The sequence below is a fragment of the Loxodonta africana genome, chromosome 14 (assembly GCF_030014295.1).
Source record: "Loxodonta africana isolate mLoxAfr1 chromosome 14, mLoxAfr1.hap2, whole genome shotgun sequence".
NCBI lineage: Eukaryota > Metazoa > Chordata > Mammalia > Proboscidea > Elephantidae > Loxodonta > Loxodonta africana.
Window position 1 is genome coordinate 6,414,738 of NC_087355.1, and position 20,407 is coordinate 6,435,144.

Genomic DNA, 20,407 nt, shown 5'->3' on the forward strand with positions numbered 1-20,407 from the left:
AACTAGGAGTGATTTAGACAATGGTGATCTTATTTCCAAATCAACAGTTAAGTAAATAGTTCTAATTTATGCAAAGGCTAAAAGGGAAGCCATCCTATAAATTTTGTTAGACAGAAAGAAAGAGTGTATGGTCACTGTTAATGCTGCCACTCCAGAAGCAGACTGCAACCAGAGAGCAGCTGCAGCTGTCTGTTATTTATTTTTTGGGAGGGGCTGGCGGGTAGGGAAGGAGATTAATATTTACTACAAATTTTCCAGGTCTTAAATTATATATATATACATACATACGTATTCATACGTACATACGTATATGCCTGTGTGTATATATATGTATATAAATCAAATCTGTTGCTCTCGAGGACAGAGGACAGAGTAGAACTGCCCCAGTTTCCAAGGAGCACCTGGTGGATTTGAACTGCCAACCTTTTGGTTAGCAGACGTAGTTCTTAACCACTACACCACCAGGGTTTCCTACACACACACACACACACACACACACAGATATATATTCCCCACATATACTCAAGGATTTAAGCCTAAAACTAGGTACGCTTCATTTCAATAGGGTCTTCAAATATTCCAATGCTGAACGTTATTCTGTGTAGTGTGATTCTTTAGAAACCATGTTTAAGGTGTACCATGCTACCTTCAATTACAAGAAGCTGTGGCTCTTTCAATAATGGGCTAATGTCAAGGACCATATTCTCAATGTTAATTTCCAAGACAACTTGCCGAGAACATGTCCAAGCCTCCCTGACTCAGTGCTGTCAACGACTAAGGGACCAGAGGGGTCCCGACAGCTCCATCCTCCCCAGAGATGTGAAGGGTGGTTCTCATCAGACTTAACTAATATTTACGGGACAACGGGGAATCCTTCAAGAGAGGGGCAGGGAGGGAGAACTGATTTCTTCACAAAAAGACACTCTTGGAGTAGGTGCAACGTAGGAGGATACTGCAACAGAACGGTGCTGTGGTTCCTCCCCTCCCATGTTCCGCTCCTTTGTTTTCCTGCCCAAAGATACCTATTATGGGTAATGTCCTCTCCCACACCTGTATTTTTCCTACACAGCAGACAGCCCAGAGACATGCACTGCTTCCTCATTACCTTGATGCTTGGCTTGTAGAGAAACCAGGGCCTTTTGTCCTTAGTCCGCTGACCAGAGTTTATGTAATTTAGGATTTGGGGGAAGGACACACATACACGTTAAGTGTCCAACTGGGAGCTCTCACATGTCAAGAGCCCCAGACAGAATTATTTTTTTTGAGCTCAATTGTGACACTATAGGTCACAAACGCCAAAAGCCACCAGAAGAGCCCAGCTGGGACCCGTGGAAAGAAGAATCAAATATCCTCCTCAGGCTTTCTTGAAAGTGCTATGTTTGTTATGGGATGTGGGTTGTTAAAAGATCAGAAGGAGCGGAAACACAGTGTTAATGTGTTAAACTGTGTCCCCCTAGAAGGTATGCTGAAGTCCTAGCCCCTCCACCTGTGGATGTGACCTTGTTTGGAAATAGAGTCTTTGAAAATGTGATTAAGTTAAGATGAGGTCATTCGGGTGAGCAAGACTGGTATTCTTATAAAAAGAGAAGAGACACAGATACAGGGAAGGCGGCCATGTGAAGATGAAAGCAGAGATTGGAGTGATGCTGCCAGAGGTCAAGGAACCCCAGGATCCACCAGAAGCTGAAGAGACAAGGAACAATCTTCCCCTGAGCCTTCAGTGAAGCACCTCGATTTCAGACTTCTAGCCTCCACAACTATGAAAGAATAAATTCTCATTATTAGCCATCTAATTTGTAATCATTATGGCCAACCTAGGAAACTAACACTCATGAGTCAACTAGAAAAGATACAGTAATATGGAAAAAGATTTAGTCTATACAGAGCTTGAAGAAAATTTACTCCTTTGAACCTGCCCAATGACAAGACATAGTAAAAAAAAAAAGTCCCCAAACCTGGGAGCCACACCTGCCTCTGAACTCTGTGATGGCAGGCACACACAAGTGCCTGGTGCCAAGGACAGTGCATGGTCACTAAGGTGCCACACTCTGCTACAGGCTGTGAGAGAACTTCACTAACAGGTATTCCTCTTTAGTACTTATAGCACCCCTGGACGTGAGGGAGCAGAGCCTCCAAAAACTCAAATAAATTGCTCAAGGGCAAAGTGAGCAAATGTTGTGATGGGGCTCTGACCCCATCTCCTTCCTCTATCAGGCTGCATGGCCACTGAGAGGAGTCTACAAAGACACAGGTTAGAAAACCCAATTAAGTGAGTGTGAACAACTGCCTCAGGTTAACGCTTTATTAGTGTCAGACAAAAGGAAAGCTATTATGGACCTTACTTCAGAGGATTATAATGTATCTATAGAGACAATTTAAATAAATTAAATCTCAGTACTGATTAAGTCTTTCTCTCTATACATGAAGATCAATCCAACAAAAATTCGATTTATAATTCACTCAAAAGGTGCCCAATTTCTATCAGCAACCTACAGCAGTTTACCATTAAGTCTCTGCTTCTAACTACCTAAGAGGCAGAATTTGAGAACTTTAATCGTTTTCTTTTATCTTTAACCCTAACTGCACTAAACCAGCGGCACAGTGAGCTAATCCCGCCTTTGTTGCTAACTGCGTGCTGAGGATCAGCACGAATCCAATTCCCAAAGTGTGACAGCAATGGTCTAACGACGGCCTTCACTGCCCAGGCCCTACTGTGCTAGAAGCAAGACCACCAGAGAGCTCTTGCCTGAGTTAAATGAACTCTTAGAATACATAGCAGCAAGGCCTTCGCCATATTGTCATTAAGTGCCATGCCTTCACCGTATACTGAGGGTGGTTCTGTTCTTTCTTTAAAACCTTTGTGGAAGACACTAACTCTGATGCTGTTGGATGTGTTTATACGAGAAACCACAAGGTAGCTTCTCCTGTATCATTTAGTGCCAGGAAAAAAGTGGATATTTCTCCTGACATGCATATCAATGAAAACGACAATCTTCCTCATTTTCCTTTTGCATTGCCTGCCAGTAAGTTTGGTAGAAAACCCACAATTACTACCATTTTTATATTATTTAATCTTCTTTCAGTGTGTAATTCTTTGTAACTGAATCATAATGTAGACGGAATTCTATATCCTGCTTCTTCCCCCAAGTTTATCATAATTATTACTAAAACCACAAGAAAGTCAAAATTATACAACATTCCTCTGAACCTTTACCTGTCCTGTTTTAGAAAACAAGTGGGCATAATATAAATCATAAACATTCTTCTCTGAATATATAAAAATACCTTAGAAAATGTGAATTTCACAGTGGTCTACAATATAGATTTATATTTGGTAAGGAGAAAAAATAAATTTTAAATAATTTTACATAGTCCTGTTTTCTTTCATGCTGACTCACTATGGTTAAGTTATAAATTAAGAGTGATTCCTCCACATTTTATCATGATTTTGAGTAACATATACAACAAAGCAAATTTTATTTTCATAAACTGATTTTCCTAAGTAACAACTGAATCATGTACAAATCATGGTGGTCTCTTTCATCTGCATCAAATTCACAGGAAAATCTTTAAATCACCAAAGTGCATACCGTCAAACTATCTCCTAGAAAATGTAGAGACTAACACCCTGGACCAGCACTGTGCTGTGAGGTTATGATAACTAGTCAGTGGCGGGGACAGTGTGTGTCCCCAGGTCTGTCAGATGTTAAAGCTCAGTGTTTATTACCACACAGTACTGCTCATAGCACATTCTACCTCTCACTGGCTGGAGCTGTATTACTGCACAGCAGTGAGAATGAAGAGTTTAAAAACATCACAGTGTGAATCCTCAATTTATTTTCTCAAGTGTATTTCGCATAATCATTAGCCACTTCATTTTCCAGAAGCATCTAAATTCAAAGATTAACAGATTAGCAGTATCCATAAAGAGGTGACCCCTGGAATTAAAAAAAAAAGAGGCCAGTGATTCTAAAAGTACAGTCTATTTTTATTATTTGTGGTCCTAAGAAATTAAAAGCACATTTTAAAAGCAACTGCAGTATATTAAAAAAGAGTATATTAAAACAAACAGTATATTAAAAAAGCAATTTATGCAGAATTCACAATAACGAAGTTATTCTCCCCATATACCAGCAGTAAGCCTACCAACTACCCCATAATCTAAGCCAGTCCATTACTGCCAGAATTACTCACATAAAATTTAAAATTACTTTTAACTAGAGTCTGCGTATAACACAAGAAAGCTTGACTAAATGGACAGCAAAGAAATAACGTTTTAGAAGGCTCATTCAATGCTTTAATGATATGTAATGAAAGTGAATTAAATCAGCTTTATTGTTAAGCTTAGACGATCTCCTACTCATTTCCCCACGTGGTGGTGGTTGTTAGGTGCTGTCGAGTCAGCTCCGACTCATAGCGACCCTATGCACAACAGAATGAAAAACTGCCTGGTCCTGAGCCATCATTACGATTGTTGTTATGCTTGAGCCCATTGCTGCAGCCACTGTCCATCTACCTCGTTGAAGGTCTTCCTCTTTTCCGCTGACCCTGTACTCTGCCAAGCATGATGTCCTTCTCCAGGGACTGATCCCTCCTGACAACATGTCCCAAGTATGTAAGACGCAGTTTAGCCATCTTTGCTTCTAAGGAGCATTCTGGTTGTACTTCTTCCAAGGCAGATTTATTTGTTCCCCTGGCAGTCCATGGTATATTCTATATTCTTTGCCAACACCACAATTCAAAGGCATCAATTCTTCTTCTGTCTTCCTTATTCACTGTCCAGCTTTCACATGCATGTGATGTGATTGCAAATACCATGGCTTGGGTCAAGCGCACCTTAGTCTTCAAGATGACATCTTTGCTCTTCAACACTTTAAAGAGGCCCTCTGCAGCAGATTTATCCAGTGCGATGCGTCTTTTGATTTCTTGACTGCTGCTTCCATGGCTGTTGATCGTGGATCCAAGTAAAATGAAATCCCTGACAACTTCAATCTTTTCTCCTTTAACATGATGTTGCTCATTGGCCCAGTTGTGAGGATTTGTGTTTTCTTTATGTTGAGGTGCAATCCGTACTGAAGGCTGTGGTCTTTGATCTTCATTAGTAAGTGCTTCAAGTCCTCTTCACTTTCAGCAAGCAGGGTTGTGTCATCTGCATAACGCAGGTTGTTAATGAGTCCTCCTCCAATCCTGAGGAATTCTCAGTCAGAACAAGGCCAGGGACCGACTGGCCTTGTTCTGACTGAGAATTCTTTTTCATATAGTCCAGCTTCTCGGATTATTTGCTCAGCATACAGATCTATGGTGAAAGAATACAACCCTGACGCACACCTTTCCTGACTTTAAACCAATCAGTATCCCCTTGTTCTGTCCAAACAACTGCCTCTTGATCTATGTAAAGGTTCCTCATGAGCACAATTAAGTGTTCTGGAATTCCCATTCTTCGCACTGTTATCCATAGTTTGTTATGATCACTACAGTCGAATGCCTTTGCACAGTCAATAAAACACGGGTAAAAATCCTTCTGGTATTCTCTGCTTTCAGCCAGGATCCATCTGACATCAGCAACGATATCCCTGGTTCCACGTCCTCTTCTGAAACCGACCTGAATTTTTGTCGATATACTGCTGCAGCCATTTTTGAATGATGTTTAGCAAAATTTTGCTTGCGTGTGATACTGATGATATTGTCCTATAATTTCCACATTCGGTTGGATCACCTTTCTTGGGAATAGGCATAAATATGGATCTCTTCCAGTCACTTGGCCAGGAAGCTGTCTTCCGTATTTCTTGTCACAGAGGTGTGAGCACCTCCAGCGCTACACCTGTTTGTTGAAACATCTTAATTGATATTCCATCAATTCCTGGAGCCTTGTTTTTCGCCAATGCCTTCAGAGCAGCTTGGACTTCTTCCTTCAGTACCATTGGTTCCTGATCATATGCCACCTCTTGAAATGGTTGAATATTGACTAATTCTTTTTGGTATAATGACTCTGTGTATTCCTTCCATCTTCTTTTGATGCTTCCTGCGTCATTTAATATTTTCCCCATGGAATCCTTCACTATGGCAACTCGAGGCTTGAATTTTTTCTTCAGTTCTTTCAGCTTGAGAAACGCCAAGGGTGTTCTTCCCTTTTGGTTTTCCATCTCCAGCTCTTTGCACATGTCATTGTAAAACTTTACATTGTCTTCTCGAGAGGCCCTTTGAAATCTTCTGTTCAGTTCTTTTACTTCATCAATTCTTCCTTTTGCTTTAGCTTCTCGAGGCTCAAGAGCAAGTTTCAGAGTCTCCTCCGACATCCATCTTCTTTCCTGTCTTTTCAATGACGTATGGCTTTCTTCACTTATGGTGTTCTTTCACAACTCGTCCGGTCTTCAGTCACCAGTGTTCATGCGTCAAATCTGTTCTTCAGATGGTCTCTAAATTCAGGTGGGATATACTCAAGGTCTTATTTTGGCTTTCGTGGACCTGCTCTGATTTTCTTCAGTTTCACCTTGAACTTGCATATGAGCAATTGATGGTCTACTCCACAGTCGGTCCCTGGCCTTGTTCTGACTGATGATATCGAGCTTTTCCATTGTCCCTTTCCACAGATGTAGTCTATCTGATTTCTCTGTGCTCTATCTGGCGAGGTCCATGAGATATGCAAAAACTAAAATAAACCAAAACATGTTGTTGATTGCTAGTTCCTCCAATATGAATTTACAATCACCTGAAATAGGAGTCTCAGAGCTATTTATTTAAGTTTAAGGAACAATGCAAATTATCCTTAACTTTTACACACTATATACAAGGAGACAAGAGGCTTCTAGTTGGTTGATTTGCTCATCTGATTGGCTGATTTTGTTTAGCAACTAAGAATATCAATTTCTACCTGGGAGTCACTGCGCTCCTCTCTTTCCTCCACTCTAACTGGTCTCCATGTCTTGGAGAGTCCATCTCCTCAATATGCCAAATCCATTCTATCCTCTTCTACCCACGGTCCCGGCTTTCTTAGTAGAGATCCTCATAATCAATGGTCTGCATGGAATTTGCTACTGTCTTTGTTAGCACTAGAGCCCTGGTGGCACAGTGGTTAAGTGTTCGGCTGCTAACCAAACGGCTGGCAGATCGAATCCACCAGGCACTCCTTGGAAATCCTAAAGGGTTGCCATGAGTCAGAATTCACTAGAAAGCAACGGGTTTGGTTTTTTTTTGGCACGTGTCAATACTAGGCAGACACAGCTTTAATGCAAATGTATGTGACTAGATGAACCAACCGGGGGTTTAAAATACGCTTAGGCAGCCATTCACCTACAAGTTTAGATAAATCCAGACAGACCGCAGCAGTGTTCTGATTTTGTTCATACTACAATTCTGGAACTTTTCCTCCGTGGGTAGTTTCCACACACAGCAGTGCTGAGAATCTCCATCAAGAGCTCATCTAACATTTGTTGCCCCTTTCTCTAATTCCCACTCATGCCCCTGAGCATAATTATAGCATAATTATTGCCAAAAACTGTTGATGTTTGAAATATTTAAGAAATTAAACTATTAAAGTAGTTATACCACTTCTCCTGATTTATTAACTGAAACAATATAAATATTATTCAAATAATTATAATGCAATTTATAATATAATTTATAATTATGTAATTATATATATAAAGGGTCACTATGAGTTGGAATCGACTCGATGGCAATGGGTTTGGTTTGGTTTTTGGTTATAGTTATATAATAATTTATATAAATAATTTTATACTTACAAATAATATAACTTTTTCTGTCATTAAATGGAAATAAAAACAAGTGATTAAATGAGATGGAAACTACCAGCATGATTTAAAAAACCAAGATACAAAAACAGAAGAAAACAGTATTAATCTGTAAAATTTCAAGGTTATGATGAAAGCTATATTTACCTGGTTACAACGCTTATCACTCATATTCTGCCTTCTCCTAAAAAGGTTTGAGAAGATCCTTAATTTGTAGCACTTATGAGTCAGGCAAGAGTTAAGTTTTCCTCAGAAGTCATTTTCTTAACTCCTAGAAAGTAAGTCACTTTCCCTTTTGGTGACAACGAAATCATCACTCTAAACCTCAAGTTAAGGAGCCCTAGAGAAGCAATGGTTAAGTGCTCCGCTGCTGACCAGGGGTTCGAACCCACCAGCAGCTCTACAGAAGGAAGGATCTGGAGATTTGCTTCTGTAAAGATTATAGCCTAGGAAACACTAGGGGGCAGTTCTACTCTGTTATACAGGGTCACCGTGAGTTGGAATCAACTTGACAGCACACAACAACGAACTTCAAGTCAACTTAGGAAACAGAGGTGGAAATGCATCTTCTTCCATCAAAAAAGAACAAAGAGCAGCAGAAAGAACAAAGAGCAGCAGACAATGCTTAAACGAACCAAAAAGAATGACAGGCTAGACCATCAACCTCTGGGGAGGCTCCATCTGATCCCATGATCACGTGACAGAGGTGTCTGACTGGCAGGAAGATCTACACACAGCCAGTCATCCTGCACAAGGCCAGTGGGTGGAAGGAACGAGAGATGAGAGATCACAAATTAAAGAAAAAAATCTAATCCCTAAGCAAACTGCAGATGTGCTGGTTTCAATCAAGAGAGAAATAGCGAGGGTTTAAGAAAAAAAGAAAAGAATGATCAGGACGGTAAACAACAGGCACTGAGAATGGGAACAGGGAGAAGCGGCAGAGGATGGACGAGTCCCACAGCAGTGCCACTTGCACGCCAAACCAGAGCCCGGACAGTATCTCTTAAGAAGAACCTAATCACTGTGTTCAGGGAGGGGGTACTAGGGCCCCCAAGTACACCTTACTGAATACCACGATACAATGATGCTACATTTACCAATTACTTGTTAAAATAATATAGATATGTTGAGTTAAATATATTATTAAAATTAGCTTCACTGCCTCTTTTTACTTTTTTAAATGCAGCTACCAAAAAATCTGAAATATCATGTGTGGCTTGCACTGTACGTCCACTGGCTGCTGCTGCTCCAGGCGACTGAGTGCTGAGCAGTAACTCTTCATTCCGGGTTTCCCCTCCTAGCAGCATCACTCACTCTACATGTTCACCAGGTGCTACTCTGAGCCAGGCACTGCCTATGCACTAAGAGCCAGCAGAGCACAAGAGACCCGCCCCCCAGGACCCTGGAGAGAGGCTTTTCTATGTGCTTTCTCTGCCTTCTTCACATGGGTCAACTTCTACTCAAGGCCTTGGCTTAGAGGCCCTTCCTCTGGGAAGAGACAGTGCTGATTTCACAAGGACAAAGTCAAACGTCCCTCCGCTGTTTTCCCAGAGTACACAGCACCCAGTCTTACCTCAGGATGTAGCACACGGTGCTCTCATTTTCTCTAGGCCAGCTCTTCCACCAGTCTCTAAGCTCCCTGAGACCAGAAATATACCTCCCAGAAGCCTAAAACAGGACCTGGCATGAAACAGGGGCTCCAAACACCCTGACTGAATAAACTGGTAACTCACACAGTTAGTACCTGTGATTCCAGTTCTGCTGATAACTGACCACTTGAGACCTGACAGCAGGGGATGAAAACTCACCACCTCTGGCCAGAACAGCCACCCTCCTCAGTGGCCCCTCCAGCACATCCCTCGTAAGTCTAACTTAATTTTTTAAGTACAACTTAATTTTTTTGAGCTATACTTTGTATCTTTCAAATTATTAGAGCCAGAGAAGAGTGCAGTTGATATTTTGGGAGCAAGGAGGAAGAAAGGGTGGCCAAGCCCACACTCAATTCTTCGGAAGTACCTTCAAGCCGCTGATGAAGGAGAGGGGCCTAGGCAACTCCACCCGCCTAGGTAACCTTACCTACTGCCTGAGCTTCAGCTTACTATGTAAAGGAGAGACAACTGGCCGATGAGCAGCTTCCCACTCCTGGAATTTGGAATCTGGATGCTCAATAAGTGGGGAAACCAAAACAAGAAAACCATGAAGATACAGAAGTTCAGGCTGCCCTCTGGAGCAACCAGGACAGTCTTGGGCAGAAAAGGCAGTCTATAAAAAGGGGGAAAGCAGACAGGCTACAGAGATGAGAAACATGGTACCCCAAAGGGAAAGGGAGTGGGACAGACATGCTGCCGTGATTCCTGCCAGCCTTGGGCTCCCAGTTTCTATGGGACAGTGTGAACTCCCCAGTAGTACCCTATAATGTTGTTGTTAGTTGCCATCAAGTCGACTCTGACAGCGATCCCACGTGCAACAGAATGAAGCACTGCCAGGTCGTGCGCCGTCTTCACGATCCCTTATAATAGATAGACCTCCTTATGTTTAACCTAGCTTTCACAGGTTTTTGTTTCTTGCGAACAAACCATTCCTGACAAAGATAAAAAGCAAGAAAGAAAAAAAGGACATTTAGGCCTTAGTTTACTAAGGTTCTGTCTCACCAGCAGTGGCCAGTTACATTCCTGCTTTGTTCTGGTGGAACCTCTTAACGGCTAACTGTCTCTACAATTTTCTCATTTACATTACTTCTTGGCTACACGTACAGCTTCTCCTGACAATCTATAAAAAATACTGCAAAGATTTTTTACCATCCCTTCAATTTTATAAAAAATGTTAATACATAAGAACACATATTTTTAGTTAAAAATAATTTAAACTTTTTGGAAGAAAAGAAGCAAAATTGTAGGATGTCAGGAGATGATAAACTGGATATATTTGATTTTAAATAAAAGGATATGCAAAAAAGATCTTTGAAAAAAACAGGGGTGCATGCACACAATCTTCTTAGGTTGGCAGAACAAAATCTGGCAAAAAAAGTCTCAAAATCATGTTAAATATTTTACTAATATACTAACCATGAATATATTATCATCTTATCACACAAGACATCTCATCACTTATACATCTAAAAGCGGAAGAAAACAAATGTCTGCAGTAATTTACAAACCTTATGATTAACTTTCTTCAAATGTATTAACGAGGGAGAACACGAACTCTGGATATATCAAGTAAAACCCCTAGTGCTAAGGTCTAGTGAAAAGCTCAACTAGGAAATATTTTTCTAATAGCATTACAAGGTCTATCATAAAAAAACATCCTTGAGGGAGGTAGAGCGAACACAGCGCTACAGACAGGAGCACCATGCCATCCCTCCCCAGCAAAGACCCAAAAAACCAAGTAAAATAGAGACAAATGTCAGTCCTGGGGCCCTAAGCGACAAGTAAAGAGATAAAGAGCTCAGCCAAGCACCAAATAGAATAAGAAACTGACAGAGAATAGACAGCAAGGAGAGATACGAGCAGAGGTCCTCTACCAGCTGACGCAACAGAGATTCGCCCTCCTGGTTCCCTGTCAGAGATTGGTGGACAGGGAGTCCAGGAAAGCCGCTTCACAGAGCTTCCAGCAGGAGATACAGCACCTGGTAACCGGCGATACATGCTTTCCCACCACCCCCATCCTTCTCCTCCCTGCTTGACCTCCCCCGCTTCATAGCTGGCTTAGGTTGCTCAGCTGGCCAAGAAGAGCAGGGTCCGTGCTGCTTGGATTTGTCCCATCCATACAAGAGGTCAGCAAACAAGGGGTATGGGAAAGCAGCTTCATGGAGCCCCCAGCAGGATACAGAGCACCCCGTAACCAGTGATATACACTTTCCCACCTCCCACCCTTCTTCCCCCGGCTCGGTCTCCTGTTTCCCACCGGGTGCAGTCTCTTGGCTGGGAGGCACCGGATCCAGCCCTGTGCCGCTTGGATTCATCCTGCCCATGCTGGCTGGCTCCATCAGTGCCATTTCTTCGTTGCTGGTGTTACTTTTCCCCATTCTATTGGATCCCCTGCTACCTCACACTACCACCCCCCTCCTTTCTCGTGAACACCTGGCTCCCCGTGCCAGCTTTGTTTCTTCCTGAAAGGCTGTGAAGCGCCACTAAGCTGGGGAATTGCTTCCTCGGTCAGCGCTACAATGCTGGTGGGATCCCCAAGGCCTTTTTTTGTCTTTTGTTTGTTTTCTTTTTGTGGCTTGGGAGTCCTTTCAAGCCAGGCTATCCTGTCCAGCTTGGGAGCCACTTGCCTGGTCTGTGCAGTAGTGTCCGTGGGAATCAATGGGGGCACTTCCATTTTTCTTTGTTTTGCTTTGTTTCCTTGTTTCCTTTTCTTCTCGTGGCTTGGGAGCCCCTTCTAGCCAGGGGGTACTGCACGGACTGAGAGCCACTTCCCCAGTCTTCATAGCCACATCGGTGGGATCTCTGGTGGCTTTTTTTTTAATATAATTTTTATTTCTTTTATTTTATTTTTCTTGTTTTTCTATTTCTCCACTCCTCAGTTTCTCATCTCTCCACTCCAATAGCAAGCTCCCTTAGCACTTTTTGTCTGTTTCTTTTTTTTCTTTGTTTCTGGCTCCTGTTTCTCTCCTCTGTCTCTCCTTTCCCACACCCATCTTAGCTCCACACATTCACAACCTACTCCCTCCCCTTCCTGCCTACCTACCTTGTGTGCTGAACATCATACCCCCAAGCAGAACTGGCATGGCCTACCACAACCTTCCCTGCACTGATTCATGGCCAGCTCTGTCAGCCCTGGTAGGAGCCACAAACAATCCATCCCAACCTCTCCCCTTCAGCTGGACCTGACCTGCTGCACCATAGCTGAGGGACAGACCCTACCCATTGGACAAGGAGGTGAAAAGCATCCTGCCCACAGATGCACAAACAGAAAAGAGCACACAGACCTACAATAAATAAACGAAGAAAATAACTACTGAATGCCCTGAAGACAGGAGAAAATATCAAAACATATTAAAAAACACAAGACAGGATGGTTCCAGGAGGGATCTAAAATAAAACAAAGATGACATTCCAGTAGAAAAAATGGCACTAGAACTACCTGAAACAGAATTCAACTCCTGAATGTTCAGTTATCCAAGAGTTGCAGCAAAAAGTAGAGAGAAATGAGGAAAAAATAAAAAAATTCATTGAAAAAAACAGACAAATTCATAAAAATTACAGGCAAAAAAGAGGAAGAATTCAGGAAAATAATACAGGAACAAAATGCCAAAAGCTCACAATTAGAAATTACACAACAACAACAATTAAAAATCCAAAAGGTGAACAACAAGATTTCAAAAATGGTCAGTGTCACAGAAGGGCTGAGAAGTGCGTCTGAAACAATGGAAAACGGGATCAGCAAAATAGAAGACAAACACCTGCATACAACTTTGTTAGAGGAAAAATCAGAAAAAGAATGAAGAAAAATGAAGAAACACTGAGAATTACGTGGGATACAATCAAAAGCAAAAATCTGCAAGTGATCGGAGTTCCAGAATGGAAATAAAATGGAAAACACAAAAAGGATCACTGAAGAATTGCTGACAGAAAACTTCCCGAATATCAGGAAAGATGAAAAGGTGACCATCCAAGAAGTTCAACGAACCCCATATAGGACAGACCCCAAAAGAAAATCACCAAGGCATATCATAATCACACTCACTAAACCAAAGAATCTTGAAAGTAGCTCGAGAAAAACAAAAAATGAGGGGAAACAATAGGACTAAGCTCTGATTATTCAGCAGAAACCATGCAGGCAAGAAAGCAACGGGATGACATGTAAAACCTTGAAAGACAAAAATTTCCAAATGAGAATAATATATCCTGCAAAACTCTTGTTCGAATATGATGGTGAAATTAGGACATTTCCAGATAAACAGAAATTAAGGGAATATGTAGAAACCAAATCAAATTTGTAAGGATTATTAAAGGTAGTCCTTCAATCTGAAAACAAACAACAACAGCAGACCACAGCCTGAATCTAGGAGGCAAGATTGCACCAACCAGATACCAGCCTAGGAAATGAACTCTCAAGGACTATCCAAAACCAAAAGAATTACAACAGTAAACTGGAGAGATTTATCTGTAAATGACAATGTCAGAACAGTATAGGTAAAGAACTCTCTAATGGAGAGGAAGGCAAGGTGCTACCAAGTAATAATACACTGGTTCAAACCTAGGAAGATAACAGTAAATTTCAAGGAAACCACAAAGAAAGTTAATAAACCTATTCATCAAAATAAAGAAGGAAAACATAAAATCTCAGTAAAAACAAACGAAGAAAAAAATCCAGGAACAAAAGGAATTTAGCACAGGAGAGTTAGAGAATAAAGAAAATATCAGCACCACAACAAAAAAGCACTACAAAATAACAGCAATAAACGCACACCTATCAATAATTACACTGTATGTAAATGGCCTAAATGCACCCATAAAGAGACAGAGAGTAAACAGACTGGATAAAAAAACAGGATCTATCAATATGCTCTCTACAAGAGACGCACCACAGAAACAAAGATGTAAATTTATAAAAAACCAAAAGATGGGAAAAAATATATCAAACAGTTACCAAAAAAAGAACATGAGTGGAAATACTAATATCGGATAAAATAGACTTTAAAACAAAAATCCATCATAAAAGACAAAGAAAGGCACTAAACCCATAAAAACTATCTAATGATTAATCAGTCATGTAGACATAACCAAAATAAACATCTATGCACCCAATGGCATGGCTCCAAAATACATAAAACAAACTTTAACAACACTGAAAAGAGAAACTGACAGTTCCACAGTAATAATAGCAGACTTCAACACATCACTCTTAGTAAAGGACAGAACATCTAGAAAGGAACTCAAAAAAGATACTAAGGGCTGAAAGGCACAATCAGCCAACTTGACCTCACAGACATACGTAGAACACTCCACCGAACAGCTGCAAACTACACATTCTTTTCCAAAGCACATGGAACGCTCTCCAGAATAGATCACATCTTAAGCCAGAACAACCCTCAACAAAATCCAAAACACTGAGATAATACAAAGTATCTTCTATGACCACAACACCATCAAGGCAGAAATTAACAACAGGAAGAGCAAGGAAAAAAAATCAAGTTACACGGAAACTGAATTAACACCCTGCTTAAAAACCACTGGGTAATAAAAGAAATCAGAGATGGAATCAAAAAATTCCTAGAATCAAACGAGAATGGAAACATATCATACCCAAACCTTTGGGACAGCAAAGGCAGTACTCGGAGGCCTATTTATAGCAATAGATGCACACATCAAAAAAGAATGGGCAAAATCAAAGCACAACCCAAACAAATAGAAAGAGAACAGCAAAAAGAGCCTACAGCCACCAGAAGAAAAAGGAAATAATAATGATCAGAGCAGGAATAAATGAAATAGAAAGAGAATAGAAAAAAAAAAAAATAGAATCAACAAAAAACAAAAGTTGGTTCTCTGAAAGGATCAATAAAATTGACAAACCAGTGGCCGAACTGACAGAAGGAAAAACAGGAGAGGATACAAAGAACCCAAATAAGAAATGAGACGGGAGACATTACAACAGACCCAACTGATATAAAAAGGATCATAACAGAGTATCATGAAAACCTATAAACTTGAAAACCTAGAGGAAATGGACAACTTTCTAGAAACACACTATCTACCCAATTAACATAAAACGATGTTGAAATCTGAACAGACCCATAACAAGAGAAGAAATTGACAAGGTAATTAAAAAAAAAAAAAAAAACTCCCAACAAAAAAAAAGCCATGGCCCAGATGTCATCACTGGAGAATTCTATAAAACATTCAGAAGAGCTTACACCAGTAGCACTCAAACTATTTCAGAACATAGAAAACGAAGGGACACTTCTGAATTCATCCTATGAAGCCAGCATAACCCTGATACCAGAACCAGGCAAAGACACAACAAAAAAAGAAAATTACAGACCAGTATCTCTCATGAATATAGATGCAAAAGTTCTCAAAAATTCTAGCCAATAGAATTCAGCATCATATCAAAAAAAATAATACACCACAACCAAGTGGGATTCATACCAAGTATGCAAGGATGGTTGCATTAGAAAATCAATCAATGTAATCCACCACAAAAATGAAAGGAAAAGAATCACATGATCATCTCAATTGATACAGAAAAGGCATCTGACAAAGTCCAACACTCAATCCTGATAAAAACTCTCAATAAAATATGTACAGAAGGGAAATTTCTCAACACAATAAAGGGCATCTATGGAAAACTAACAGCCAAAATAATTCTTAATGGAGAGAGGCTGAAAACATTCCCCTTGAGAACAGGAACAAGACAAGGATGCCCATTATCACCACTCCTATTTTAACACTGTGCTGAAAGTTCTAGCTAAAGCAATAATGCAAAAAAAGAAATAAAGGGCATCCAAATTGGTAATGAAAAAATTAAACTTCCCTATCTGCAGATGATATGATACTATGCACAGAAAACCCAGGAGACTCCACAGGAAAACTACTGGAACTAATAGAAAGATTCAGCAGAGGAGCAAGATACAAGATGAACATACAAAAATCAGTTGGATTCCTATATACCAATAAAGAGAATGATGAAAAAGAAATCAAGAATATAATATCATTTATAATAGCCACTAAGAAATTAAAATACTTATGAATAAATCTAACCAGGGATGTAAAAGACCTATATAAAGAAAACTACAAAACACTACTGTAAGAAACCAAGAGAGATCTACACAAATGGAAAAACATACCATGCTCATGGATAGGGAGACTCAACATCATGAAAACGACAATTCTACCCAAAGCAATTTACAAATACAATGCAATCTTGATCCAAATACCAACGACATTCTTTAAAGAGATGGAAAAACTAATCATTAACTTTATATGGAAAGGGAAGAAGGCCCCGATAAGTAAAGCACTACTGAAGAAGAATAACAACATAGGAGGACTCACACTACCTGACCTCAGAACCTACTATGCAGCTACAGTACTCGAAATAGTCTGGTACTGGTACAATGACCGATACACTGACCAATGGAACAGAACTGAACACCTAGATGTAAATCCACCCACCTACGGTCACCTGATCTTGATCACAGGGACCCAAAGTCCACCAAATGGGGAAAAGACAGTCTTTCTAACAAATAGTGCTGGCACAACTGGATGTCCATCTGCAAAAAAATGGAACAGGACCCATACCTCGCATCAAACACAAAAACTAATTCAAAATGGATCAAAGGCCTAAATATAAAGGCAAAACTATAAAGTTCATAGAAGAAAAAATAGGATCAACATTACAGGCATTAACAGGATAAACCCAGTGCCATCGAGTCGATTCCAACTCATAGCGACCCTACAGGACAGAATAGAACTGCCCCGTAGAGCTTCCAAGGAGCACGTGGCAGATTTGAACTGCTGACCCTTTGGTTAGCAGCCGTAGCACTTAACAACTTAACAGGATACAAACCACTTAACAGGATACAAACCATAACTAACAATACAAAACTAACAATACAAAAATTTCAGAAGATAAGCTTGATAACTGAGATCTTCTAAAAATCAAACACCTGCACTCATCAAAAGGCTTCACCAAAAGAGTAAAAAGAGAATCTAGACTGGGAACAAACTTTTGGCTATTACAAATCAGGCAAAGGTCTAATCTCTAAAATGTATAGGAAAATCCAACAACTCTACAAGAAAAAGACAAATAATCTAATTAAAAAATGGGCAAAGAAAACGAACAGACGCTTCGCCAAAGAAGACATTAAAGTGGCCAAGTGACATGAGTAAATGCTTGCAATCCTGAGGCATTAGAGAAATGCAAATCAAAACCACAATGAGATATCATCTCACCCTGGCATTACTGGCAGGAATGAAAAAAAACAGGAAATAACAAATGTTGGAGAGGCTGCAGGAAGATGGGATTTTTTTGGCATTGTTGGTAGGAATGCAAAATGATACAGCCATTTTGGAAAACAGTATGGTGCTTTCTTAGAAAGCTAGAAATAAAAATACCATATGACCCAGCAATCCCATGCTTAGGAATATATCCTAGAAAAATAACTGTCATCACACAAATGAATAGACATATGCACACCCATGTTCACCGTAGCACTGTTCACAGAAACAAAAAGATGGAAACAACCCAGATGCCCATCAACAGATGAATGGATAAACAAGCTATGGTACATGCACACAATGGGGTATTACACGATGATAAAGAACAATGATGAATCTGCAGAGCATCTCACAACATGGATGAATCTGCATGGTATTATGCTGAGTGAAATAAGTCAATCACAAAAGGACAAATATCATATGAGACCATTACTGTAAAAACTCATGGAAAGGTTTACACACAGAAAGAAACAATCTTTGATGGTTAAGAGGGAGCGGAGGGGTGGGGATGAAAAACACTAAATAGACAAGTGGTAACTTTGGTGAAGGGTAAAACAGTACACAATACTGGGGAAGCCAGCTTAACCTGCACAAGGCAAGGTCACGGAAGCTCCAGAAACACATCCAAACTCCCTGGGGGTCTGAATTGCTGGGCTGAGGGCTGTGGGGACCTTGGTCTTGGGGAACATCCAGCTCAACTGGCATAACATAGTTTATAAAGAAAATGTTCTACATTCTACTTTGGTGAGTAGTGCCTGGGTCTTAAAAGCCTGTAAGCACCCATCTAAGATACTCCACTGTTCTCACCCCTTTGGCAGCAAAAAAAATTTAAGAAAACTAAACATACAAGGGAAAGATTAGTCCAAAGGACAATTTACCATGGCTTCCACCAGACTGAATTCAGTATAGCTAGATGGTGCCTGGCTACCACCACTAACTGCTCTGAACAGGGATCACAATAGAGGGTCCTAGACAGAGCTGGATAAAAATGTGGAACAAAATTCTAATTCACAAAAAATAGACCAGGCTACTAGCCTGACAGAGACTGGAGAAAGCCCCAGAGTATGACCTCCGAACACTCTTTTAGCTCAGTAATGAAGTCACTCCCAAGGTTCACCCTTCAGCCAAACATTAGACAGGCTTATAAAACAAAAAGAGACTAAACGGGCATATCAGCACAGGGGCAAGGCCTAGAAGGCAGGAGGGAACAGGAAAGCTGGTAATACGGAACCCAAGGTCGAGAAGGAGAGTGTTGACAGGTCATCAGGTTGTTAACAAATATCATAAAACAATATGTATACTAACTGTTTAATGAGAAGCCAGTTTGTTCCGTAAACCTTCACTGAAAGTACAAACAAAAACCCGTGAAGAGATCAAAGATCTAATGTCATTTTCAGAAAACCGTAACTGAGACACTGCATCAATTTTTTCTGAATTGAATCTTATCTAACGTTTCTTAGGTGCTAGAAGGAAAGGAGAAATTAAAATAGGATAAAATTCTTACTCAGAACAAGCCCTAGTCATTCCTCTCACCTTCTCCCCCAGTCTCTCAATACAACCCAGAGAGATGCTTCACTGAATTGTTATATCTTTTTCTTAATATTCAGGTCTGTATGCACCAAGGAATACAATTTGCAGTCTTAAAAGGCACTGTTGTTGTTAGATGCTGTCAAGGTGGCTCCAACTCATAGTTACCCCATATATAACAGAATGAAACACTGCCCAGTCCTACACCATCCTCATAATTGTTACTACGTTTGAGCTCACTGGTGCAGGCACTGTGTCAATCCATCTCATTGAGTATCTCCCTGTTTTTCACTGACCCTCTATTTTATCAAGCATGATGTCCTTTCTCTAACAATTGGTCCCTCCTGATGACAGGTCCCAAGTGAGTGAGCCAAAATCTCGCCATCCTTGCTCCTATTTATGGAAGATTCTGGCTGTATTTCCTTCGACACAGATTTGTTCATTCTTCTGGCAATCCATGGTGTACAGGTAGTCCCCGGATTCCGTTTCGATGACTCAGTCTTAAGCTGGTTCTGATGTAAGTCAAATACTTTTTTTTTAGTTTACATTATTATTGCCTTTTATTATCAGTATCTCTATAAATCCAATCTTTGCCTTTGGGGGTTGGAAACATTACATATAAACTTAGATATAAAAAATATACAAATAATAAATATTTACTCTGACAATGAAGAAGAGTTGGCACTTTGTCAGTTGTGGTAATAACTCCACTTGTGGAAGGTTCTGAATCATCTGGATTATCTCTGGGAATGGGGATGGCATTTCTAGTTAGAAAATTAGCGAGAGTTGTCTGAATGGTCTTTTTCTTTTTTTCTTCATATATTTTGTGGTAACATCTCACTGCTTCCTGCATCTGCCTATCAACTTTAGCAAAGCCATCAGTGTTTGGGTCCATGTTTTCAAGCAACTGAAGGCCCTGATTTAGTGTAGAAAAAAACTCCAGTTAATCCTTTCATTGTAAAATTTTTTGACAACTTCTTTCTTCTTCCTTATTATTTCTTTCCTCTTCAAAATCTATTAAGTCCTAATCTGTTAATTCCCCTTCTTTGTGATCTATGATCTGTTCCACATCAACAATATCAAGTTCTAAATTCAAGGTTTCTGCCATATGGACCATTTTTCCACTGATCTCTTCCATTATATTATCCTGATCAAAAGCTTGGAGCGTGTTCACTTAACTCCCAG

At 40.3% G+C, this 20,407-nt stretch overlaps 1 protein-coding gene across 7 annotated transcripts in view; it reads right to left on the bottom strand.

Moving 5' to 3' along the window:
• Positions 1-20,407, bottom strand: part of ATP6V1H (ATPase H+ transporting V1 subunit H) — a 132,024-nt gene that overhangs the window by 1,759 nt on the left and 109,858 nt on the right. The window contains exon 14 of one of the 7 annotated variants that reach the window (XM_064267709.1): positions 5,977-6,649. The exons of the other annotated variants lie outside the window; for them this stretch is intronic. Within the exon in view, the coding sequence (XP_064123779.1) occupies positions 6,598-6,649 (52 nt within the window). The 3' untranslated portion in view covers positions 5,977-6,597. Of the gene's footprint in view, positions 1-5,976; positions 6,650-20,407 lie in introns of those variants that run through there. 7 annotated transcript variants of the gene reach the window in all.